The following is a 27,244-nucleotide window of genomic DNA, read 5'->3' on the forward strand; positions in this document are numbered from 1 at the left end:
GCCGGAGAGTCATGCACAGCCCTCCCCGGCTTTCCCTTGTGTGTCCCCGGAGGCCTGTGACGTTGGGCCCTCCTCTGAGGTCTGAAAGCATGAAGCCCTTGTCACAACACCCCGAGCATCCCCCCTGCCCCGCAGAAAAGCTCAGCCCCCACATCCAGGTTCCGCTGTGGCCAACAGAGCCCGTTATCCTGGCTGATTCATTCCCGGGGCTTCTGTGCCTTTGTCATCGCCATAAACAGAGCGAGAACCAGGCACACTCACCGTTGTCCTTCTCCTAATCATGGCAGAGTGGTGACAGGGCAGGCTTCACACCGGTATTGTGGGAGAGAGCCAAAAATAGTGTTATTCACTTAAAATTTCTGAATGTTCCCTTCCTTGCAGATCTCAACTCCAAGAGTTCGAATGAACTGTGATTTCGTGACGACACGGGTGACTAAAATTATGTTCACAGAGAAAGTCTCTCACCTCGGGGAGGGAACGATCCACTTACGGGGTGCCTGGCCAGGGCTGGCCCCAGAGCAGCCCCAAGCCAGGGGACCTCCCCCTTCAGTGTCCCAAGGCTTCGCCCAATGGGGCAGAGCATCCGAGCCCGTGAGCAGGGAAAGCCCTCTTCACCTGGAAAGCCTACAGGTTCTGTCAACGAAAGGCCTAGAGCTGCCCTCTGCACCCATTAGAATATGAGTGGTTTTCAAACCCAGAACATGCACCATGAGAAGCTGAATTTTTAAAAATATGTGTCTGGTCCAAAAGTCAAACACAGAGCGGCCATGTGACCTAGCAGTTCCGCTCCTAAAGCCAGAATTTTGCAGAAGGGAAAACACATGCTCATGCTATAACCTATATATGAAGGTTCAAAGCAGCATCGTTCACAGCAGCCAAAAGGTGTAAACAGCCCAAATGTCCACCAGCTGATGAACAGATACACAAACAGGGTCTCTCCATGCAATGGACTAGTAAACAGCCATAAAAAGGAGTGATAATCAATGAAACAGGACCCATAATTTTTCTCAACAACCCAGAGTGATTACTGATCATAACTTCAAGAACGAAGAACTACACATTTATTGGTGAAGTCCATGTTTCCTTGGGAGGAAAAGACGGACACTTTTTAAAAAAAAATTTTTTTTTCTCACTTCCTTTTAATACAGAACTAAAAATGGAAACATTGCCAAGAATGCTATTTCCTTTCCCTTCTCCTTGTGGAGCTCCTCCTCAGGAGGGAGCAGACCATTTCAAGAAAAAGTTTGATTTTTGTAAGCATTCGAAAGGTGGGTGTGGCTTATGGGAAAACCCCGCCCTTGAAAGTGCAAGGTCACAATTTACATGCTGATTCAGTTCAGCTGAATAACACATCTATGGAGCGACTACCACAGGTAAAGCAAATATAATGAAAGCATCATCCTTAGCACAAGCCGAAAAACCATCTCATGCCATCGTAACAGATTCTTCTTTCAGACTCCCGAGCAACTGGTCTCATTACTCTTTCCAAGTCAGAAGAGCAGCCAACACTCAACGTGGCTGTTAACTACGTACCAAGCCTGCTTCCAAGCACTTCTCATATATTCACTCATAGCCTTCTCTGTTAACCCTTACACCAGCCACAAGGTAAGTATCATTATTATTCCCATTTTACAGAAGAAGAGACTGAGGTTCAGAGTGGCTAAGTAACTTGCCCAGCGTCACACAACTGTGAAAGGGTAGAGCCAGGATGCAAACCCAGGTGCTCTGGCTCCTGATATCACTCTCTTAACGCCTCAACGGCATTAATCCAGCCCACAGAATAATTCCACGACACATGCACAAGAACGGTTAAAGCCCCCTGCAACCATTCAGCCTTGCGCAGAGCATGCGGAAGCGCTGTCCAGCCATTCAGCACAGAGTCGTGATCGCGAGCAGGGCAGGGCCCTCACCTGTGCACCACTCCAGCCCGGTGCAGGTGCTCCACGGCGGAGATGAGCTGCCTGATGTATCTTCGGGCTTCAGACTCCTCCAGACGCTTCTTCTCGTAGATCTTGTGCATCAGGTTGCCCCCAGGACACAGCTCCATGACCAGGTAATAGCTATTCTCCGTCTCCAAGATATCGAGGAGCTGGGTGATGTTGGGATGACGGATCATCTGCTGAATCTGCCCTTCTCGCCGAAGGTTCTTGGTGACGTAAGTGTCCTTTTTGGCTCTCTTCTTGTCAATGACCTTTATGGCTACCTGAGGAGATACCGAGAACATGGCTGTTGTCAGGCCCTGCAACCAGAGCTTGTTCCCTTTGCCATTCAAAAGAACCCCAGGGAGATACATAGCTACTCCCCTGTCCCAGGAGAAAAACCTGATTTAAAATGGCACCAAGGGGATGGGGCACCTGGGTGGCTCAGTTATTAAGCGTCTGCCTTCGGCTCAGGTCATGATTGCTGGGTCCTGGGATCAAGCCCCGCATCGGGCTCCCTGCTCAGCTGGAAGCCTGCTTCTCCCACTTCCACTCCCCTGCTTCTGTTCCCTCTCTTGCTGTGTCTCTCACTCCATCAAATAAATAAATAAAATCTTAAAAAAAATTAAAATAAAATAGCATCAAAGGGAAAAGGGAAAGCTGTAACATCAGGAACCAGATCCACTTATTAAGGAAGAAAGTGAAATTAGGCCAACATCAATGGTCATCTGGAAGGTGCAGTGAAGAGTCAGTGATGACCACGCCCTGAAATGCCAAATTCAACTCCAGCCAAGGGCCTCTCCTGGCTCCCTCTCAGGCTGAGCTGCCATCTGTCCAGGGGGCTGGGTTCCCCGGGGAATCCACTTCTGAAGGAGCAAAATCAGCCCGATCTTCAGTTCTAAGCTGTGGTTGGGGACATGGGGGATACAACACCCTCTCCTTCCACCCACCCTTTCCCTGCCCTGCCCCAGGCCCCCTGGCCTCCAGCATTCACCTCATTCTCTTGGTGAGTTATGGTACAGGTTAGCTCTTGGCCCCCCATCAGGATCCCAGCTACCCACAGGACAGACCTCCTGGGTCACTGCCCCACAATCGACACGTCACACACACAGACCCTCCAGCTTTGTATAAAGGCAGGGAAAGAGTGGGGGGATTTTGCCTTTTCCAGCCAAATCTACACCCCTTCTCTTCGGTGGCGTTCACCCCCCTGCTCACCGTGCCCTAAAACACACCACTGTTTTTGCCTTTTGTGACTTCGCTCATCTTGCTATGCGAACAGCCGCTGACATCATGTCGATTCCTTCTGCTGCGGGCTCCTCACCACCCTTCCTCTCTGCCCATGCCACCGATCGGGTTCATTTGGAACCATGTCTCCAGCACCCGGACGCACCATCCCTGGGACCCTAACCACCCAAGGGACGCTCTCATGGAAGGCTACTGAGTCACAGGGTGCGGGACCTGAAGAGTGGCCCTTCCACTTGTATTTATTGCCTTTTGTGTGATTATATTTTATAACCTCATGATATACTCAATACATTAGTACAGAGTTAGGACAGAGATCAAAAAATGAATGATTCATAGATGACTGATAGACAGTATTTGCAGTGAGGCGTTCACACATTATTTTCCTGACACAGGTTTGTGATTAAAATTAATTAAGTCGGGGCGCCTGGGTGGCTCAGTGGGTTAAGCCTCTGCCTTCGGCTCAGGTCATGATCTCAGGGTCCTGGGATCGAGCCCCGCATCGGGATCTCTGCTCAGTGGGGAGCCTGCTTCCCCCTCTGCCTGCTGCTCTGCCTACTTGTGATTTCTCTCTGTCAAATAAATAAAATATCTTAAAAAATAATAATAATTAAGTCTTGGGGGCACCTGGGTGTCTCAGTTGGTTAAACATCTGCCTTTGGCTCAGGTCATGATCTCAGGATCCCGTGTTCAAGTCCCACATCAGGCTCCCTGCTCAGCGGGGAGTCTGCTTCTCCCTCTGCCCCTCCCCCCGCTCATGCTCTCACATTCTCCCTCACTCACTATCTTTCAAATAAATAGGGAAAATCTTTAAAAATAATAAAATAATAATTAAATCTGGCCACCACTCACCTGGACTATGACATCAATGTCCTACCTCATTTCCCCAGTGCTTGTCTTGGCTCCCCTTGAAGTTACTCTATGCTCTGCCCTAAAATCATTGGGTCTGGAACTCCGATTTCTCGTGTAAATCTCTTCAGGACTTACCACTGCCTACAGGGCAAGGTCCACACTCCCTGTCCCGGCACTCAAGCTCTACCACCTGGGCCAACCCCGGCTGCCCTGGGCAGCCGGTCTCCTCTTTCTCCCAAACACACATCAGGTTACCCTCCAAGCTTGTGCTCATGCCACACACCCCCCACCCATCTGAACACTCCAGTCCTCAAGCCATTAACTCAAATCCCACCTCCCTCCCAGAGGGTGCTTTCACTCCTTTTCCCTCGGGCCCACCACAGCCATCAGCTGGGATCCCCCTGAAAGCGCCCATCCCTTGAAGCAGAGACCACGCTCCTCCTCTCCATCACACACACTCTGCATAAACAGTAAGGGACCAACAGTTTACTACCTGAGCAAATCCTAAATATCTTAATTTATTATCTCTTCTGGAGAGCAGTCTCACTTATTTATTTCTTTTTTTTAGTTTCTAATTGACATGCAACATCACAGCAGTTTTGGGTATACGACATCCTGATTTGAGATGGTGTCGAGCCTACAAATGGATTACCACGATAAATTTGGTGAACATCCGTCACTACACATAGTTACAACTTCTGTGCTTGTGTGATATGAACCTTTCTGTCCTGTCTCAGCAACTTTCAGATACACAAGATGGTATCATTAACTAGAGTCATCGTGCCGTGTGTTATAACCCTAAGACTTACTTCTAACTGGAAGTTTGTGCCTTCTGAACCCCTTCATCCACTTTAATGGGGGATCTTCAGGTCCTTAATCCAAAGATATGATGAAGAGGGAACAATCAGCCAATGCACCACACAACCTGGGGGTCTGCTGTACCCAGGTCAGCCTGGGGCTGAGTTTGTCCCCCCACAGCGGGTGAAGCTACACTGTGGCTGCAATTTGGTCCCAAAGAGGTCAGGAAGTGCTAGACTAAAAGCTTTATAAACTATACTCATTTGTGACGCCCCCAAAAAGAAAAAAATATATAGATACACATACACACACGTGCAAATACATGCCTAGACACCCACAGACATCCACACCCACACATACACTCCTATGTGTGTGCACGTGAGTCCCCGTGTGTACGTATCCATGGTCTCCTGGGGAGGGGGGGGAGAAAGGGATGCTGAGAAGTACAATTAGAGTCTCTGCTCGAGTCTGTGTGGCAATGTTTTAAAAATTACACCCTCTGGCAATGAAATTCTTCAAAGTCCTATGAACAGACAATAGTCTGAAAGCCAGGCAGTAATACGATCTGCCCTTTTCAACACACAATAATTATGAAGATAATTTATTTAGCTCTTCAATCGCCTGTCGTAGGTCACGTAAGGACCACCCAAAGACTTTGGGTCCTACTCCCTGGAATGTGTGAATGTGGCCTTATTCGGAAAAGACGAAGGATTTTGAGATGAGATTAATCGGGACTCTCTGAGTGGGACCTAAATGTCAGCTCAAGAGTCTTTATGAAATAGAGGGGCGGTGGGGGGGGGCATAGATTTCGCACAAATACCCAGAGGAGCAGGATGTGGGAAGGAGGAGAGACACGGTGAAGGCCCACAAGCCAGGGTGTGCCTCCAAGTCAGAGCCATCGGAGGGAGCACGACCCTGGCAACACCTTGATTTTGGTCCAATGACATTGACTTTGGACTTCTGGCCTCCAGAATGGAAGAAAATACATTTCCGTTCCTTTGAGCTACCACGTGTGCGGAGCTCTGTCTCGGCAGCTCCGGGAAACTAGTGCACCAGATGTGCCCCCTGTCACTGGGTACCTTGGTTCCCACCTTCTGCTGGCTCTGAGAGCCCCCTGGTGAAGACCTCCAGCCCCCAGGTCACCACACGAACGACCCCTCTCCATTTCCAAGCACCACCCCGTCCCCAGGCTTTTTAATTCACCCGCGAAACTCATCCCCTCTGCCTTGATAATACTGAAAATGGAATGCCGTTCTTGATTACAGCTTTTGGTTGTCATCTGTAACAACCGAAGTGGGAAACACTAAGAGGGGAAATTAAGGGAAAGGCAGTCAATGATCAGCAAAGGGAGGGATCTAATTGAATTTGACAGTAATCAGAGATCTGCAGGCAGAATAGATCTAACGCTGATTCTACCCGGTGGAAGCCTGGCATGCTGATGGGTCTGAAAAGAGAAACTGCTTGAGTCAGGAGAGTTTTTAAAAAGTTAAAATTAAATGGGTACAGACTCGCTGAAGACCAAAGCCAAGGACCCAACTGGAAGCAGTTGTTCGGGGAGGGCAGGACAGGGTTGTGGAGGGAGTGCGGAAGCCTGGACGGCATCCCGAGCACATCAAGAGAAAAAGTCTTGCTGTGGAAGGTGAAATCAAGGGTTCCAGATCTTCACCAGAGTCAAGTTGCAAAGTCTCCCGAAGTCTTACCAAGGAATCCATTTTCCAAGATTGCCCTCAAGCTTCCAAGATGAGTCTCTGAGTCTTGCCGAAGGGGGGGGGGGGGTGTGGGGGGGGTTGATGAGCAGAGAGAGAATAACACAGCTCCAGAGGACTCCAGCTGAAACAGGTTATTCACCAACTTCTCATTGAAGTAAGAAACTGCATTTCTCACAACCTGGCAACTCCTAGCGTCCTCCCCACCCCACCCTCCTCCCACCAAAAAGAAGAAGAAGAAGAAGAAGAAGAAGAAGAAGAAGAAGAAGAAGAAGAAGAAGAAGAAGAAAGGCCAACCAATGATGGATAAGATCAGCAAATTTAAATAGCTAAGCTCCTAAGAAATGAAAGGAAATTCCCCCAAGGCCAAAATAATGAGTATATCTATGATAACTGGGTGGCTATGGGGTGGGGAATAGAAGATACAGGAGAGGGGCGCCTGGGTGGCTTGTGGCTTGGTGGGTTAAACGTCCCACTCTTGGTTTGGGCTCAGGTCCTGATCTCAGGGTTGTGAGATGGGGATGGAGTCCCGAGTCAGGCTCCGCTCCCGGCAGAGTCTGCTTGACATTCTCCCTCCGGTTCCCTCTGCCCCTCCCGCTGAGTTCTCTCTCTCTTTCTCTCTCTCTCTCTCTCTCTCTCTCTCTCGCTCGCTCTCTGAGATACGTAAATAAATGTTCGGGGGTGGGGAGATGCAGGCGAGAAGGGGTAACTGCAGGCGAGAACTCGAAGATGCAAAGGAAGAGGTGGAAGAGTCCGCGGCATGGAGGGGGAGGAGCAACGCGGGGAAAGGGGAGGAGCAACGTGGGGGAGAGGGAGGAGCAATGTGGGGGAGGGGGAGGAGCAACGCGGGAAAAGGGGAGGAGCAACGTGGGGGAGAGGGAGGAGCAATGTGGGGGAGGGGGAGGAGCAACGCGGGAAAAGGGGAGAAGCTCAAGTGCCCGGATCCCAATTCATCAAGAGAAAGATGAGTTGCAGAGAGGAATTCGTGCTTAACGGCCTGTATTAGGAGAAAAAATTCCAACACTGAATGAAGGAAACACAAAATCATCTGACCCCGTCATGACACAAGGTCGTTCCTAAGATAATGGGGACAAAGCACTTAGTACGATGTCAGGCACATGGGAAGTGCTCCTTAAATTGATGCTCTTATTCTCATTACCATGTTACTTTGACTGAAGCAGCCTAGAGAGAGTGAAAAAGCACTCCGGCTTAGCTCAGCTAAGATTTAAAAAAAAATGTGTGTTTCTGTCCCCAGCCGATTAAAAAAGACACCTGGCCCACGTGTCGGTGTCCTGAACTCTCTGGAATGGAGTAGCTTTTAAATCCCAAGGCAGTGGTTTAATAGCAGCCTAGTCTCTCATCTTCTTTAAATATTGACTTTGTTGAGACCGTCTACATAGGATCAGAGTTAACGGGATTTAAAATTCATCCCTTCATCCTCGATCCCCTTCCGCTGCCTTTAAAATTCATTCCTGTCAAGTGCATCAAGAATTGTAGATGTGGCTCATCTCTGAAAGGAAAAGCCAGATGCAAAATGGAGCTTCCAGAGCACTAAGAAAAAGAATGCTGACCTAAGACCTACTTCTTACCATCCCAAAAACACACACGGATGTTTTACCCTTCCAACAATGTGTGCTGTGGTTTCAAAAGTTTAGGTCTTTCCTTAATGTAAGCGCTTTCATGCCATGTTTTAAATAATCAGAAGGTATAGGGAGGAAGAGGCCATGACCAACAGCATTTTCTTATTACATGGAAATTAGCCGAAAAAGGAGCTTTCTTCCAGAATGTTTTGGTTTCTTTCTTTCTTTTTTTTTTTTCTTTCTTAAGATTTACTTATTTATTTATTTGAGACACAGAAAGAGCGCACAGGCACGTGAGTCGGGGAGAGGCAGAGGGAGAGGGAGGGAGAGAATCCTCAAGCAGACTGCTCGCTGAGCGAGGAGGCGGACGTGGGGCTTGATCCCAGGACTCCGGAGATCATGACCTGAGCTAAAATCGGGAGCTGGGCATTTAACGGACTGAGTCACCCAGGCGCCCACAGAATGCTTTGGTTTCTTAATGAATAATGTATGTGAAACTCAAATGACTCTTTTCTCCTTCAGCAAACATTTATTAAGCACCTGAAATAACACTTGACACTGTTCCAAATGCCAAGTGTATACTATAGAAGAGACCCAGATCTCCAGACCCTCTCGTGGTCCAGACCCTCTCATGGAGAGAACTCAGAGCCTTTGTCGTGGTTCAAGATTATCATCTGTTCTGGACTGAAGGGGGTCCTCCTGCTACAAAATGTGTGTATGGAAGCCAAACTCCCCAGGTGACTATATTTGGAGAAAAGAGCCTTTAGGAGACATATAAGATTAAAGGCGAGGATAAGGGTGGGGCCCTAATCTGGTAGGACTGGTGTTCGTCTGAGAAGAGGAAGAGATACCACTGATCTCTCTCTCTCCCTCTCTCTCTCTCTCTCTCTGCACATGCATAGCGGAAAGGTCGTAGGAGAACGCAGCAAGAGGACAGCCATCTACAAACAAGGAAGGAGGCCTCACCAGAAACCAACCCTACTGGACATCTAGCCTCCAGAGCTATAAGAAAATAAGTGTCTGTTGCTTACAACTTCAGTGTGTGGCCTGTAGTCAAGGCCACCCAAGCGGACCAAGAAATCATCCAAGCATCAGAGAATTCTATGGGATTCCCTTATCCTGCAGAAGAATGAAAACCTAAGTTAAGAGCCAAAGGCTCATGTCCCTTCACCAAGGGCTGGAGCCAGACCTGTTTCTTTCCTGATCTCACCTGCTTTCCACCCTCCAGTAGGTGACGGGGAGGCACAGCATGTCAGCTGGGCCTGCGGACTCCGAGGCCCCGGGGCCTTGATACCAGGGCCTGTCTCTGCCACTTGTTAGCCTGGACCTCTCTAAGCCTTAGCTTCCTTACTTAAATAAAATAAAATAAAAATTTAAAATGCAGGGAAGGATAATAGTGCATACCTCATAGGGATGCTGGAGAGAGAAACGAGGCCACCCAGGAAGAGTGCTCAGCACCCAGAACATTCACGGAAGCCCTTAATAAGTGTTCACTGCTGGGAGCAGCATGTTTGTGCAAGAGGAGTGGACACAGAGCCAGGAAGGCCCGCCCCCAGGCTCCCAACCCCACCACTCCCTGTTGTCCTCACAGGCAGGTCTGGGGCCCTCAGAGCCCCCCAGTCAGGAGGTGAGAGGCGTCTCAAGCTTCTACCCCAGGCCTCCTCCCTCCTTCCATGATGATGGGCTCATGCGCCACCCGCCGGGCTCTTCTCTGGGCTCCCCTACTTTGTGACCAGTATGCCAGTGAGACCCAACACCCATGTCATGTTCACACCTCTTTTCTGAGCTCTGTCTCCATCAACCCCTCTGGGCTGCCTCCCCAGTCCTGTCCCCAAGCCCGGCCTGGAATTCGCTCCCAAAGGGTGGCCCTTCCCTGGCCGGGCCCCCCTCCCTCCTGACCTCAGAGGACAGTTTACTTCTCCAGCCTGGACTGCCTCAGGTCACCGACACCTCCCCAGCTCTCACACCCACCACACATGCTTAACAGCTTGGGACACCTCACTGAGATCTCTAGGGTCTGGAGGTTGCCTCTCTTTTGGGTCCCCCAGCTTCTAGCTCAGTGCGTGGCTCTTGGAGAGCTACTAGGGGAGAGAAAGGAAGGGAGGGGGAGAAGGAAGGAAAGAAAGGAGGACAGAGGGTCCCCTCAGTCTGCCACAGGTGGTCAGTACGGTGGCTTCCTGGGCACCCCTGCTCCTGCCGTGGGTAGGTCTAACCACTCCAGCCCTCCTCATCTTTCGCTACAAGACAGGCAGACCAAAATCCTTCCCTTTGACTGTGGAAATGCCACTATGGATGAGTTTCAGCTTGTGTGGGATTATGAAGCAGAGACACAGACGTGCCCTCTTCGAGAAAAGTCACCTTCCAGGAGAGGCTTCCCAGACCTGTCTGATTCCAGCTGTGCCCATGCCCTGTGCGCCCACCATGGCACTCACCATCCCTCACTCTACCCTGTGCTTTTACTGGGCTATAACGTGATGTCCCTACTTCTCAGCACAACATTCGCCCATCTCCACACCCCCTGCGCAGACTCTGGGCTGGACCCCTCTCTACTTTTTTCAAGCCTCATCCTTTTCCTAGAACTCTCTTCTTCTTAGAAACCCCTTCTTGGCACTAGCCCCACTGTCACCTCAAATGGTGGTTGCCCTTGTGTGCCCAGTGCCTGGCACAGTGTCAGGAACAGAGGAACTCAGGAAACAGGTACGAGAGCAAAGGCATGTGCAAGCTAAGGACAGCGGGAGACAAGGAGCGAAGACGGATGCCTACAGCCACCCCCTGCGTGCCCTGGGGACGCCACTTCAGGCTCAACAGAAGGCACACAACTTAGACTAAATGTTAGCGGAAGCAGATCAGAGGACACTGCACAAAGGGTATCCCTGGCGTCCCTCTCTGAGCAAGTCAGAGAGAGAAAGAAATTTAGGATCACTGTCAAGCTAAAGGCAGTGAGCTGATGTCCCCTGCTCCCCAGGCGTGGACTGAAACCATCCCGCCATCCTCCCTCATAAAGCCATTTCATGCTTCCCAAGCGTCTGGCTGAGTATAGGAGAAATCACTGGGGAGAGAGGCGCAGTGACCAGAGTTAAAGGGTGTGTCTGGGACCCCTGGCATTCCAGCGCAGAAGATCTGTCACTCTTCACCAGCCACTCCCGGGGTCACCTAAGTCCCTCTCAACGCCACAGCTAATTCTGGACTGGGCATGGGCCGGGGAGCCTTTCTCCCTCCTAAACTGGTCTGACTGACCTGTCACCTTCTCGAGAGCAACTAATCAGGGGTTGGGGGGGGGGACAGGAAAGCTCTCCAAAAGCAAGGACCAACCCCCATTTCTCCCAGAGGAAGAGCCAAGTGCTGACGATGCCCACAGCCCCCCACAGGCAGCCAGCTTGCCCCCTGACTCCATTGCCCTCTGGTGCCCCTCCCGTTCCCGCTGCTCACCTACTGCTTCCTTACTGCTCCTCGGATGTGACAGGAGTATCCCCCTGCTGACAGCTATAACCACCAAGCCCTTAATACAATCCCCTTACTCCTGCCTGCTCTCCCCGCTTAGCACTGGTTACTTCTTAAATCCTACACCGCCCGCTGATTGAGTGTGGGATCAGCCTGACCCTTGGATGCCCCAGAGGGGAAGGCACAGTCCTCCGTCTTCACTGACACGCTCTCACCATCCAGAAGGGTCTCTGGCATACAGACAGCACTCTAGTATTCTTGATGGAAGGAAGGAATGAGTACAGTGTGGTTGGAAGAAAAAGACTCTAGTAACTACATCAGAATCTGTAATAGACTGAATTGTGTCTCCCCACCCAATTCATCTGTTAAAGACCTAACCCCTCCTGTGACTATTTGGCGACTAATTGGTCTTTAAAGAAGTGATTACAAGTAAACAAGGAAATGGGGAGGGGGTCCCCTCATCCAAGAGGACAGGTAGCCTTCCAAGGAGTGGAAGAGACACCAGGCGTTTACAGCGCAGAGAAAAGAAGGCAACCGTGTGCAAGGCAAGCACAGGGGTCTCAGGAGAAACCGAACCTGCCAACACCTTGTCCTTGGACTTCCAGACTCCAGAGCTGTAAGAAAATAAATGTCTGTGGTTTGAGCCACCCGTGGGGGCAGCTCTAGCAACCTAACGCAGAACGTTTACAAAAGTTATTAGCAGTAATTGAACAGCTTACCCTGTATCACATTCTAACAATGAAGTCTGGATGAACAACGCTGGACGAAATGAATCGGGCAAGGGGGTGAGCTGGAGGGACTGTCCCTAAAGCTGGGAAGAAAATGACAAGGGCCTAAGGACTCCGAGGCTCCAGGCTCCGGCCCGGGCTGATGCACAAGGGCTGAAAACTGGAGCGATTAGCATGACCCAGCGGGGAACTCTGAAAATAAACGGGTTTCACGCCTTCTTCCCAAGAAACGTATGTGTCAACGCATCCGAGTGGAACGGGGGCCTGTGTGCAGGATACTCATTTCGCAGAAAGCAGAAAATATCCTTTGCTGGCTTTGTAATTAATTTCAAGGTTGCTCCGATTCACAGAGAGACGACGCTCGACCGCAAACACCCATCGCTGTCCATTACAGGGGTCCGTTAATCGCTGCTAGGGACGCAGCCGAGCGCGACAGCTTCTGACCCCTGGTTCCCCGCCGGCCACCCTCCCGCTGCTGCACACTAAAATCTGTCTTCTTGTAAATGAGGGGGGAAAGTTTCCTTCCCCAGTTTAAACAACAGAACTCAACGGGACGTGATTTGGCAACAGTAACAGAACCCTGCGCCGGGTAAAGGCAAAGAGCTCAGCTCCCGTGGATGAGGGGAGAAAAAGCCGGCTCCCAAGGCACGCCCACCCCGTGGACTTCTGAAACCAAGGTGCTGGGATTCTCTGTGCCAGGCTCCAGCTTCTGCTCAGAAAGCAAATCACATCCCGACGCCCTAGAAATAGCTTGCTGGTGGGAAACCAGAAACTGATTCCTGCAAGGAGGGAAAAATGCAAACTAGAGAATTTTCAGACTGCAAGGTACACCGGTGGGGCCCTGTACCAAGGGCAGTAGCTACGCAAGCTGGAATTCTTAGCCAAAGCCCCTCTATGTAGACAGAATATGCCCGCCGCTTGGTCATCAAAATCCACAGAAAAGTAACCCTAAACTCTGATGCCCAGAGTTCTCCACAACTCGGGAATCTCCAGGGGAGAGGAAGTTCAGATTAAAACAGGTAATGCTAAAATCATTTCTCTTTAGCTTTGGAAAAGAGTCAAAAGGCCCAGCTTGGCAACAGAAAACAAGTTTTTTTTTTTTACACCGCAGAGACTTAATCTGGGTATTCCCCACCAGGCTTGGCTCCCGAAGTGCCAACTACATTGAATCCGTAAATACCTGGGTTAAAAAACTGAATACCCGGTTTTCTCCAATGCGCTCTAACTCCAATCCCCCAGCAACCCCTTCCTGCTCCATATTCCTTCCAGTTTGGCCCTGGTTTTAATTACCCAGAATGTCACTTGGTGACAATGGAGAGGAAGCCACAAGTGACGTCATCTGAAAGCAAAGAGATGGATGAATCCACAACAAAGTGGGCTGGTTAGGCAGGACTGCCCCTGGCCATCCATCACCATCAACGTGCTGAGAAGAGCAACTTCCCCACTGCCCAAGTGGACGGCCTGCACCCCATCCCGCTCTAGCCAGCCTCACCAAAAATCACAACCGTCCCTGTTCTTTCTGCTCCTATCCTGGAAGCCATCTCATCTCCACTCGTTGCCGGAGCCATTGACTCTTTCCTTTCTCCCCTCCTGGCAACCAGTCACCAACTTTCCTCCAGTAGCTTCCTTCCTTGCCATGTCTATGGCTCTGGCGAGCCTTCTAAGGGCTTCCCTGCCCTCTGTCAGGTCTCCCCCCTTCTCCAAACTGAGGCATTAGAGTCCTCCTTCTAAGGATGGTTAAGATCATCCTTTAAGATAAACCTGATTCCTTAATGAGAAATTTATTTATTTTCTTTTTTTTTAAAGATTTTATTTATTTATTTGACAGAGAGAGACACCGCGAGAGAGGAACACAGGTGGGGTAGTGTGAGAGGGAGAAGCAGGCTCCCTGCTGAGCTGGGAGCCCGATGTGGGGCTCGATCCCAGGACCCGGGAATCATGACCTGAGCTGAAGGCAGATGCTTAACAACTGAGCCACCCAGGTGCCCCCTTAATGAGAAATTTAAAAAATCCTTCTCGATCTGGCACCAGCCCCCTGACCTTCTCCTCTGCTTTTTTTTTCCCCCCTGAACATTTTATTCTGACTAGCTTCCATTCTATCAACTTTCACTGACCCAGCTGTTTTTTGGTCAAATATTTTCACATAAGAGTCACGGGGAGACTTACGGTCCTTAGGGTCTTGGTTGTTCTTTTTTTATTATTTCTTTCGCTAAGATGCCTGCCATAAAATAAACCATTACTAAGTATGTTCGTAACGGTTGTGCGGCCATCACCATCTTCCATCTCCAGAACACGGTTCATCTTGCAAACCTGAAGCTCTGTCAATCTCTTCAACAAATGGTGTTGGGAGAACTGGACAGCTACGTACAAAAGAAAATGAAACCGGACCACTTTCCTACACCGTACACAAAAATAAACTCAGGGGGCGCCTGGGTGGCTCAGTGGGTTAAAGCCTCTGCCCAGCGTCCTGGGATCGAGCCCCACATCGGGCTCTCTGCTCAGCGGGGAGCCTGCTTCCTCCTCTCTCTCTGTCCGCCTCTCTGCCTACTTGTGATCTCTGCCTGTCAAATAAATAAATAAAATCTTAAAAAAAAAAAAAAACTCAGAATGGATTAAGGATTTAAATGGGAGACCTAAAACCGTAAAGAGCCCCAGAAGAGAGCACAGGCAGTAATTTCTCTGACATCGGCCATAGCAACATTTTTCTAGATACATCTCCTGAGTTAACGGAAACAAAAGCAAAAATAAGCTCTTAGGACTACATCAAAATATAATCTGCTGAGCAAAGGAAACATTCAAGAAAACCAAAAGAGAACGTACTGCATGGGAGAACATATTTGCAAATGACAAATGATAAAGGGTTAGTATCCCAAATGTATAAAGAACTGATACAACTCAATGCCAGAAAAAAACAAATAATCCAATTAAAACATGGGTAGAAGACGTGAACAGACATTTCTCCAAAGAAGACAACCATATGGCCAGCAGATACATGAAAAGATGCTCAAGGTCACTCATCATCAGGGCAATGCAAATCAAAACCCAAATGAGATTTCACCACATCCCTGTCAGAACGGCTAAAATTAAAAAAATGCAAGAAACAACAAGTGTTGGTGAGGATGTGGAGAAAAAGGAACCTTTCTGCACTGTTGGTGGGATTGCAAACTGGTAGTAGCCACAATAGAAAGCAGTTTGGAGGGGCCTCAAAAAGTTAAAAATAGAGCTACCCTTTGATCCAGTAATTCCACTACTGAGTGTTTATCCAAAGAATGCAAAAACACTAATTCAAAAGGATATGTGCACCCCTATGTTACTGTAGTATTATTTACAATAGCCAAATTATGGAAGCAGCCCAAGTATCCCTCAACAGATGAACAGATAGGATAAAGAAGACATGGTGTATACATACACAATGGAATATTACTCAGCCATAAAAAAAAGAATGAAATCTTGCCATCTGCAAAGACATGGATGGATGCAGAGGGTATAATGCAAAGTGAAATGAATCAGTCAGTGAAAGACAAATACCTTATGACTCCATATGTGGAATTTAAGAAAAAAAAATGAATAAAGGATAAAAGAGATAAACCAAAAAAAACCAGACTTTACACTCTAGAGAACACACTGATCCTGGCCATTATTGTGAGTGGCTGTTAATGAGCTAGGTTACATTTTTTTTTTCATACTTTGCAACGTCTGACATGTATGTTACACTTCAAGCACATGTGAACTTGGACAGGTATGTTTCCAGGGTTCAATAGCTACAGGCGGCAAGTGGCCGGGGTGCTGGAGAGCACTGTCCAGGCTCGATGGCTCTGGCCAAATCACTTACCCTCTGAGCCCCAGGACACAGCGCCCTACCTTCCTGAGACAGAGCACTCAACAGAAAAGTCTGAATGAATGAACGTGTAAAGAAACACTCCACAGTCTCATCTCATCTATAAACTCTGTAGATTACCCACCCCACAAATTTGTAGTGAGGCTGAAATCACACCTTTTATTTTTTTTTATTTAAATTCAATTAGCCGACATATTATGCAACCGATAAATTACTGAACTACATCATTAGTTTCAGATATAGTTCAATAATTTATCATTTGCGTGTAACACCCAGCGCTCATTACATCACGTGTCCTCCTTAACGCCCATCCCCCAGTTGTCCCATCCCCTCACCAACCTCCCCTCCAGCAACCCTCAGTTTTGTTTCCTAGAGTTCAAAGTCTCTTCTGCTTTGTGTCCCTCTCTATTACCTCACATCGTTTAGGACAAAACCAAGGAAAGAGGCCCAGCACTAAGAAATCCTGGACAAAAAGAAAACCTAACCCCAATAAACCTCAGATTGCTCATCTGAGGGGGCAATAACAGCGGCCAAGGTACATCGCGCCAAGAGCTGGGTACACAATAACCATTCATTAGCTGTAGTTACAACTGAGCAAACACAGCGACAACACAGTGCGATAGGATATGATTGATCTCTGCAGATAGCGCTCATGGGGGAGAAAACGAAAGTCGGTAGTGCTCTGGGAGAGGGGGTGGTGTCATGGAAACCTGGAGGGCTGGGCTCCTCCAGGTGCAAAAGCTCTGCACAACGTGGGGAAGGGCAAAGGCCCAGCGGGGGGGGGCAGGGGGGTGCTCCAGGAAAGGGGAGTCAAAATAATAGTTGTGCATTAACCGAGCACAGGAACCCTTATGAGCCCTCCCATCTCTGGCCCCCGGGGCCTGCTGGTGACCCTTTCCCATGAGGTCCTCAACAGACATCTGCGGATGGCTTCCCCACGCCACGTGCGTGCCCAGCTTCCTTCCCCTTCTGCTCAAATCACACGCTGAATGTCAGGGCCAGCCCTAGTGCCTGTGTTCATCAGGAAGAGAAAGCCAGGTCTTTTTTCCACTCTGCTCTGATTTATACATGTACGTTTATGGTGTCAGTCTGGATAAAAGCGGAATTTGTGTTCCTGCAATGACACCATAAATCCTCCTGGCCTCCGTTCCACTCACTGGGAATATTGAACGCTCGCCTTCCACCGACAGCAGATAATGGCTCTTAGCAAGGGCAAGGAATTCACAAGCAGATAACAAGGGAACTTGGTGGGAGGTGTGTGCGTGTTCGCACGCATGTGTGCACAGGATGGGGACTGCGGGGAGAAGGCCTGGCTGAAACCCGAACCCCCCCAAGGGCTTGACTCTTGTTTCCTTCTTTAAATACAGCTCATTCTTTCCGTCGTTTTAATAAATCTCCCCCAGTGTGTTCGTTTGCAGAGGCTGCTATAGTATAACTGCTTAAATGCAACTGAAATTTGTTTTCTTACAGTCCTGGAGGCCGGAAGTCTGAGATGCAAGTGTCAGCAGGGTTGGTCCGCTCCGAGACCTGGCTCCTCACCCTACAGCTGGCTGCCTTCTACTTGCGTCTTCACATGTCTTCCCTCCGCGCCTGGCGCGTCCTCATCTCCTTGCATAAGGACGCCAGTCAGACTGGATGAGGACTCACCCTAATGACCTCGTTCAAAAGTAATTACCTCTTGGGGTGCCTGGGTGGCTCAGTGGCTCAAAGCCTCTGCCTTTCGCTCAGGTCATGATCTCAGGGTCCTGGGATCGAGCCCCACATTGGGCTCTCTGCTCAGCAAGGAGCCTGCTTCCCTCTCTCCCTCTGCCTGCCTCTCTGCCTACTTGTGATCTCTGTCTGTCCAATAAATAAATAAATCTTAAAAAAAAAAAAGTAATTACCTCTTTAAAGATCCAAATCCAAATATAGTCACAATCTGCCCTACTGGGGGTTAGGACTTCAACGTGTGAATTCTGTGGGGGAGACAACTTGGCCTGTAACCCCCACCAAGACGTCTCACAAATGGGAGTATTAAGAAAGGAAGCAAGCAAGGAGCCCAAAGGAGACTCACCAATACTCGCAAGGGGGAGGTAGTGTGAGCTGAGGAATCTCCGTTCCAGTCATCACAGCGCTTGGTTTCTTTTTATCTCTGTCACCTGTTTTCCCTGCTTGTGAGTTTCAAAATACTTACTATTCTAGGTTATTCACTTTTCTTTCTTTTTTTTTTTTTTTTTAAGATTTCATGTATTTAGGGACGCCTGGGTGGCTCAGTTGGTTAAGCGGCTGCCTTCGGCTCAGGTCATGATCCCAGCATCCTGGGATCGAGTCCCGCATCGGGCTCCTTGCTGGGCAGGGAACCTGCTTCTCCCTCTGCCTCTGCCTGCCTCTCTGTCTGCCTGTGCTCGCTCGCTCGCTCTCTCTCCCTCTGTCCCTGACAAATAAATAAATAAAATCTTAAAAAAAAAAAAAAGATTTCATGTATTTACCTGAGAGAAAGAGAGAATGAGAGAGTGATAGAGAGCATGAGAAGGGGGAGGTCCAAGGGAGAAGCAGACTCCCTACCGAGCAGGCAGCCTGATGCAGCACTCGATCCCAGGACTCCAGGATCATGACCTGAGCCAAAGGCAGTCATTTAACCAGCAGAGCCACCCAGGCACCCAGTTATTAAATTTACTACAAATGAGCATAGCTTTTAGGTCTTTGGACATCTACTTCCTGCTTCTCTTTGGAAAAGGAGGCCGCCATCTTTTTATTTGCATGTGTTGTGGTGGATTTTCTTCCTTTTCTTCTCCTTCCTTTTTTGGCTGCTTTTAGTGATACATGAAGTCAGGAAGTTTAGGAAACGTCAGATAGATATGCTTTCTACTCTCTACCATTTGTCCATTTAAGGTTCAGCAAAAAAAAAAAAAAGTAATCAGAGACAGAAAGGGGCAGCAAAAGTAGAACCAAAAAGATTTCCTAAAGAAGATCCATGTCAGAAATCTGCCAGAATTTCAATCTTTGACCATTTAAAACAAACAAACAAACAAACAAACAAACAAAACCAGTTCTTTGTAGCAAATAGTCACGACCTGAATACTCAGGTAGAGAGCCATGATTACTTGCTTAGCTTACAGGAATGGGAGGAACTCGAGATGGTTCTAGGAAGAAACAGAACTGGTTTTTGGCTCCATCTTCCTTAAAGAGGTCTTTAAGCCTCTTATAGTGACTGCAAGTTATCAACTGGGAAGGTCACACCCATGCCCAACGGGGCTGTACTTTCTGTTGCTATTGTTGAATTTCCTTAAATGTCAGTGTGTTTCAGAAAGAGTTCACTTAAAACCTTTCTCTTATTTTCTCTAAAACCCCTCATTTGTGAAAGTGCACATTTTTCTTAGCCAATCCCTCTGAAAATGTGACCATTTAAGAAAGGATTGGGAGTTCCATTTTGTTTCCATTAACGAGAGGGGCTTAACTATATTTAGCAGAGGTTTTGGGGACTTGCCTGGGGTGACACAGTGTGGCAATTCCCCGACTGGCACAATCATTCTGATTCTACACAGGACATCAATGTTCAGAATCCTTGTAAGATGTAGACATTTTATTCATCATTTAGTCAAGTGCCTGCTATAAAAGGTTATTTTTTTGGCAAGAATAAGTTAATCTGTTCGGCCAAGAATGAAAATTATTTTCAATTTAACACTATTTTCAGTACCTCCCAAGCATTTTTTTCCTATTCCAATGGCAAAAAAAAGTAACTAATGAAGCAATATTAAATATACACGTACAGCAACATGAATATTTATATAGTCAAGTCCAAAAAGAGAATCATTTCAAGAGAGCAATCATTGACTTCAAAAGGATGTTTCCCACTTAAAAGTCTGTGATCACTAACTCTAAAAATACATTTTAAATTCCGAGGTGCCTTTTTAAAATTTTTCCCTGACGCGTTCCTAGGACTGGGGTTATGATTCTCGGTTTGTGATATCCTGTGCTTGGGTCCCTACTGCGAATTTGGGTCAAGTGCCAGTTATCTACTTCTTCCATCAAAATTAATCGAGCTTTGTTATGTCAAAACCAGGCTGGGAAGATGTTAATAGTGTCTTTTATAGGAGATAAGACAGACTGGCTGGAAAGCTCGCCTCTCCCCCTCCATCAAAAATACAAAACAAGCAGTCAAAAAGCTAGACATTTTGATCTGCTACCATAGCTTTGTAGAGTAGATCAGTAGTGATAATCTCATTATATTGAACACATTTTTCTCATTACATCAAGAAAAGATTAACTAATAGCGGAATAGTATTAAAAATTCATGTTGTAATTAGACCTGGGTCTCCACGGTCCAGATCAATCAAACGATCAAGGCAGACAATTGTCTGAAACTTAAGCTACAGAAATAATCAAGCGACTGGGGATCCATTTAGTGATCCAAATTCCATAGTTTAGTTACCTATAAGCATAAAATTAATGAGTTATTTGGACAACTGCCATTTCTCTGTCAACTGCTTAGTGGGAAAACAAATAAAAAGGCACATGTATGGGCCACCATCCCCAAGCCACATAAATCTCAGCTGGGGACTAGTCCCACTTAGCAAGCACTCGACAAGCAAGACTCTGCAAGACCCAGTACGTACATTGTCCCTTGAAACTCCCACAGCCTTATGGAGAAGATCCTCTCATTCTCCCTTTTTTCAGAAGGGCAAGCTGTTGGTTTACGCAGATTCAGAAATGGACATCTCCCTGCTGGGCCGTGATACAGCCTGGATTTGACTCCCAACCCACAGCAAAGCTGCTTCTCGTCATGTGGATGGGACCATGGGATCGGGGTCGGGGACCAAGCTGAGCTACCCAGGCTGATTAATGTAAATGGCTCCACCAAGAAAAACAAAAACGTATCCTCCTATCAACATGAATCACTATAAAAGCATAATTCCCAAATCTCTACATACTTCCACTGCCTCGTGAGACCTGCTTGGCATCAAGGGCATAGTTCAATCACCCCGATCATCAGAACTTGGTGAACAGAGGAAGAAACAGCCTGGGTGGGAGAGTGTAAACAGAGAAGAGTGAGTTACAAGTTTAAGCATTAGTTAAACACAGATGTGACTGATGTTAGATCCTTATCTCTGAGCTCTCAAAAGCTCTCCCTGGGAGGTCCTACTGGTCCCCCTTGACCAGGAGAGCAGGCCTGACCCCTGCCTACCTCCCCAGACCGGGCTGGTCACTCTTGCCAGCAAGCCTGATGCCCCCCATGGGGCAGAACAGCTGGGACCCCACCCACAGCAGACCCAGGATGGCTCTCCCAGGGACAGGAGGGAAACAGTGTGGACAGAACGGTCACCCCCTTCTCACCTCCATCTTCTCTAAAGAAACATCTCCCTGATGTGGCAAACTTCAGCACCTCACCCAAGTCCAACAGGCTCCAGGCTCACAAGAGACCTGCTGCTGGGTACTTAAGGACTGAGTTGCATCCCATCACCCCCACCCCCGCCTGCCAAAATTTCATGTTGAAGTCCCAACCCCCCAGTACCTCAGAATGTGGCCTTCTTTGGAGATAGAGTTGTTGCAGATGAAATCAGGTAAAATGAGGTCATGGGGGCAGGGGCAATCCAATATGGCTGGTGTCCTTAAAGGGGGGAAATGGAGACACAGAGACACACAGGCAGGGAGAAGATGGAGGTCACAGGGATGTTGCCACAAATCAAGGAGCTACTGGAAGCTGGGAGAGATGCACCTTGATCACAGACTTCTGACCTCCAGGGCTGCGTGAGAAGACGTCTCTGTTGTTCTAGGCCACCAGGGCTGTGGTCCTTAGTTAATGGCAGCCCCAGGACACAAACACAGGACTCTGAGGTTACCTGGATCCCCTCCATTCTGACACCCAGGAAATTCTTCCCAGCCGCTCTGCATCCAATCCATCAGAAAGTTAAACATAAACACAATCAACTGGCAGCTGACTTTGGATAAAGGCTGATTTCCACAGTACTGATTAACTTAGGTGTCACGCAGGCCTCAACAGAGGGATGTTGTCCAGAGGAAACCTCTGGACCATACCAAGCCTTAGAAATGCAGCCAGAACTTCCACAGGAAGACAGACCTCTGTTCTGCAGAGAGGCCCAAGGACCACCCTGTGGGAAGCCTCAGGCCAGGCACCGATGAGACCGTTTCCTTTCTCTGCCTCAAACCTGGTTCTACCTCAATAATAGGACAAATTGGCAAGGAAGCAAAGGGCCGCTCACTTAATGTCTACAACACACAGGGAACAGCGGAGGGGACATGGGCAGGTGAGACAGAGACAATGCGGCAGGCTGGGCACAGCGGGGCCGGCCCTTGGAAGAGGGGGCATCTCGGTGGTCTTTAAGGGCAGGCGGGACCCCAAGAGGGACACTCAGAGGACAGAGAACCTTTGCCAGGACCAACACGAGTGGGGGTGGACCAGAAACGAGAACACTGACCAAGGACTGAACAGAGAGCCCTGAGCGCAGGCACCGGAAGGGGGAATTCACTGTGTAGTAAGGGAACCAACCAGTCCAGGGTTTGGGGTTTTTTTTTTTAAAGCAGGCTATAGCATGATTAGAGTCATTTCAAAGTGGCTAAGATGGATTATGGCCACGAGCAACGGGAGATGCAGGGGATTAACAGGGACTCAACCTGAACGTGGCCCAGGGACGGGTCAGCAGGAGGTGACATCGAACAGCAACGTGGACCTAGAGCTCACGGGAGCCGCGAAGGACCCGAGAGGGGCTGAGGAGGACAGAGGACAGAGAGCCGGTGCTAAGGCCGGACAGGCGCAGCAGGGGAGCACGGAGAGATCCGGAGGCACTGGGCTTGGTGGCTGCAGCGAATTAGGTTTGCAATGTACCAGGGGTCGAATTAGGTCCCTGCAAAAAGACACGTGAACGTCGAAAGTCTCTGTCCTTCCCAACGGGACCTGATTTGGAACCGGGCTCATTGCTGGTGTCATTAGTTCCAGCAAGGTGAGGGCAGACGGGAAGGGTCCCTGATCCAACGAGGCCAGCGTTCTTAAACGAAGAGACACGAGGAGAGGGCCTTGGGAAGGTGGAGGGAGCCTGAGTGAGGCTGTTGCAAGCAAAGGGACACCCATGGACTACTGGCAAATCACCAGAAGCTGGGACAGGGGCGAGGAACGGTCCCCCACAGGTTTCGGGGAAGTGGGGCCCATTCGGACCTCTAGCCTCCAGAGCTGGGAGACCAGGAATTTCTATTGTTCTAAGCCACCTGGTTCGTGGTGCTGTGTTACAGGGAGGCCAGGAAAGCAACACAGACGGTGAGAACAGAAGATCTAAGTAAGGTTGGCTCACCAGGAAATCGCTGTCAGCCTTAAAATCACTTCCCCCATAGCATCAGTGCGGGAAAAGCTTCTCGGCTCATGCTCCTGTACCTATAGAGAGCAGGGGGAGGGGCATGATAACTTCAGAGCGATTTAGCATCATTAAAGCTGTCTCCGCTATAGCATACATTATAAATGTGCGCAACACGAAGCCATAAAGGAGAGTCAGTTCACAAATGGTGTCCCCATGGGACCCCTGACCAACTAACAAGCCACAGTGGCTGAACGCTGCGTGGATATGAAAGGATCTGCTTTCAAACCAGCCTCTTTCAGGAGCGGCCAATGCTACCCGTGCTCTCCGCTCTTCACTGCTGCACACCAAGCTAGTCTCACAATCACCCTCTCTTCTCACTTCTGGAAACCTCCATCCCACCCCACAGCAAAGTCCGATGCTCGACTTCTCCATGAGGGTGACTAACACAGGCCTCCAGAGTCCCGAAGAAAAGAGAGCTCACAAAACTCATGTTCAACACACCTGCCTTTGCCCTAATAACACCAAGTACTGTAATAACCACAAAACATAAAATGAGTGTGCCCAGTGGGGATTCACCGCGGTCAGGCAGGTAAACAATAAGGCTAAGAAATACTGCCCTGTGTTGCTCACCTCTTTGCCTTTCCATGGAAGCAACACTGGTCCCCCATGTCTCTCTCTACCCAAGTGCACTGTCACTCTGGGATGAGCCCCAAGCACCCCTAGCAAGTTCAGTGTCTCAGAAAGCTGGAAGATGGGGAACGGAGGCGATGATGCCCCATGGAAGGTGCGAGAAGCACTGTCCACCCAACACCCAGGGAACCCCAACCCCTGGGGCAGTGCACCTTTTGGTCCCAACCACTCCACCTCCTTCACTGTCCCCTTGACTTTGCCTGTCTCTTGCTCTTTGTTTGGAGGGTTCCAAGGCAATTTGGGGCTAGTGAATGAATAAGACAGGGTAAGGAGAGAAAGCCTAGCCCGCGGTTATGGACTGAATTGTGTCTCCCCCAAACACACTGAAGTCCTAACCTCCCACACCTGTGGATACGTGACCTCATTTGGAACGAGGGTCTGTGCAGATGGCGAAGTTCAGAGGAGAGGAGGTCATTAGGGTGGGCCCTAACCTAGTATGACTGTGTCCTTATAAAAAGGGGACATTTGGACACAGACAGGAACACACACAGAGGGAATATGCAGAGAAAATGCCTTCTATGAGCCAAGAGATACCTGAGACTATCAGAGGCCAGAGAAAGACCTAGAACAGATTCTCCCTCACAGCCCTCAGAGGGAACAGAACCTGTGGCAGCTTGATTTTGACTTCCAGCCTTCAGAACCAAATACATTGGTTTGTTTGAGACACACACACACAGAGAGAGAGAGAGAGGGAGAGAATTCCAAGCATCAGAGGATGCTTCATGCCCAGTTTGGAGCCACTGAGCACGGTGCCTCCTGATTGCCCTCTCCGTCTTCCCTGATGCTTCTGCCCAGTCTTAGCAGTGACTCGTGTCCTCCATCTGCCCCAGCCCCCCTCGTGTCATGTGTGTTCCTGTGAGATCTACCTCCATGCGGTCTGTCTCCCTCCCTCTGCCCCTCCCCTGTGCTCTCTCTCGCTCTCTGAGAGAAAAAAAAAGAAAAAAAGAAAGAAATTCCTTTAGAAATTTAAAACACTTTAGTCTTCTGAAGGCTACAGAAAGTAAATATATCAGGAAAATAGAAATACTGTTGGCACTGAGTTCACAAACTTTTCAGGGGGTTGGTTAGCTGGTTGGTTGGTTGGTTGGTTGGTTGATTGACTGATTGAACTATTCCCACATGGAATCGGACAGCACATGGCATCACTCAACAAAAACAAACCCGGAGTTCAATCAGCAATATTAACTTCCTTACTGAGGGAGGAGATTGTTTCCAGGCATTATCCTACGTGGATCCAACACCTCTGACTAGAGTGAAGCAGCCCAGTGTAATTCCTTAGGCTGGCCCTGGTGCTCAGGACCCCCAGCAAATAGGGGTAGATAATCACTGTGTTTGTTTGCTGGGGCCACTGTGACAAAATGTTGCAGATTGGGGACTTAAACAACAGCACTTATGTTCTCACAGCCATGGAGGCTGGAAGTCCAAGAGCGAGGTGTCGGCAGGGCTGGCTTCTTCTGAGGTCGCTCTCCTTGTCTTGGGGATGGCCGCCCTCTCCCTGTGTCCTCACATGGTCTTCCCTCTGTGTGTGTGTCTGTGTCCTAATCTCATCTTCTTAGATCAACACCAGTCAAATTGACCTTATTTTACCATAATCACCTCTTTCAAGGCCCCATCTCAAATATATTCACATTCTGAGTAACTAGGGGTGAGGACTCCAATGTAGGAATTTGGGGGGACCCCACTCAGCCTCAACAAACACCTACACAGACGCGAGACGTGAGCCTCCACATGAGGATTCTCAGGCCAACGGCAGCCTGACAAGCCCCACAAAACACCAGGTACCAGCTCACGAGCCCTTCCGGACACAGAAGCCACGCTGAGCCGCCATATTTAAAAGGCTGCTTCTGCCCAGGCACCAGTGAGGCATGGCCCACCCAGCTGTCCGTGATAAATCAGAAGTCACTTTCCTAACGCTGAAATTTTCCTCGGTCACACCAAGATGGATGAGCCTCTCAGATTACACACAGAGAAACCCAAAACCATCATGATCCTTTCCAGGGAGGGGGAAAAAAAAAAAAAACACCGCTTTTCAAAGACCCTTGCTTTTGACTCTCTCCACTTGCAAGCAACAGTCACCGACCCTTTATTAAACTGTCACACTATTTACCCATCCAAGGAAGGAACTGTGCAGAGGGGACTGATGAACGATCAGCACACTGGGGGGATTTTTCTCTTGGGGCTCCCAGGCCCCAGCCGAGCAGCTGCTGTAGCTCTCAACACACAGGAAGTCTCAGCCCCGGGCCCCTCCATCAGGTTGAATGATGACTCCGGAGACAGATGGGGTCACAGGGCTTGAGGCTCCAGCGAAGGGCATTTCCCCCAAGATCTTAACTGTTACATTTGCTGGAGTATGTCTTATGTCTCCTGGGCAGTGAGTGACTCAAACAGACCTGAATTTGTTTCTCATCTTGCTTATCTTTCTCTTCTCCGGCAAAGCAATGAAGTGGGCTTCTCCAGACGGGCACCAGGACTGAGTCTGCAGTTTTACTTAAGATCTTCTAAAACCCCCGAGGACACTTACTCTGTCACTCTTTAAGGAAAAATCCTCACGATAAGGCTGTAAGTTCTGTTTGGGGTTCACAGCTCGACTCCCACTCTGGGATCTAGCGTTCTTTGAGGGCAGATCTGATTCTTGTGCCTTTCACAAAAACACCCAAACAGGGGCTCCTGGGTGGCTCAGTGGGTTAAGCCTCTGCCTTTAGCTCAGGTCATGATCTCAGGGTCCTGGGATCAAGCCCTGCCTCGGGCTCTCTGCTCAACAGGGAGTGTGCTTCCCCCTCTCTCTCTGCCTGCCTCTCTGCCTACTTGTGATCTCTGTCAAATGAATAAAATCTTTAAAAAAAAATTTAAAAACACCTAAACACAAAACCACAAACACGGAGGGGGCCATTTGGGACAGAAACCCAGGCTTGCTTGGCTTGCCATCCTATATGCTCTGATGTATATATAAAATTTTCCCCCTGAAATGCTCTGATCACCAAATCAGGCATGATGGAGCCACAGCCACTTAGAGGAAGCTCTTTTTTCCAAATGGTCTACCCAGAGGGGATGCCTTTCTAAACGGTCTGCCTAGTCATACCTTTTTCTAATTCACACAAAAGCCCATACTGGTTCCCAGCAGCTCTGCATAAAGAAGGCAATCAATAAATGTTTTAATGAAAAGA

The 27,244-nt window shown here is 48.9% G+C and overlaps 1 protein-coding gene across 3 annotated transcripts in view; it reads right to left on the reverse strand.

The window, feature by feature from the left end:
• The window catches only part of HUNK (hormonally up-regulated Neu-associated kinase), a 98,665-nt gene that overhangs the window by 55,967 nt on the left and 15,454 nt on the right, over nt 1-27,244 (reverse strand). Inside the window, exons 1-2 of one of the 3 annotated variants that reach the window (XM_047721076.1) lie at nt 21,015-21,068; nt 1,911-2,203 (exon numbers count right to left, since the gene is read on the reverse strand). In XM_047721076.1, the coding sequence (XP_047577032.1) occupies nt 1,911-2,203; nt 21,015-21,053 (332 nt within the window). In that variant the 5' untranslated portion in view covers nt 21,054-21,068. Of the gene's footprint in view, nt 1-1,910; nt 2,204-4,013; nt 4,083-21,014; nt 21,069-27,244 lie in introns of those variants that run through there. The other 2 variants (XM_047721086.1, XM_047721067.1) reach the window with 2 other exon arrangements.

This window comes from Lutra lutra, chromosome 1, assembly GCF_902655055.1.
Source record: "Lutra lutra chromosome 1, mLutLut1.2, whole genome shotgun sequence".
Taxonomy (NCBI): Eukaryota; Metazoa; Chordata; class Mammalia; order Carnivora; family Mustelidae; genus Lutra; species Lutra lutra.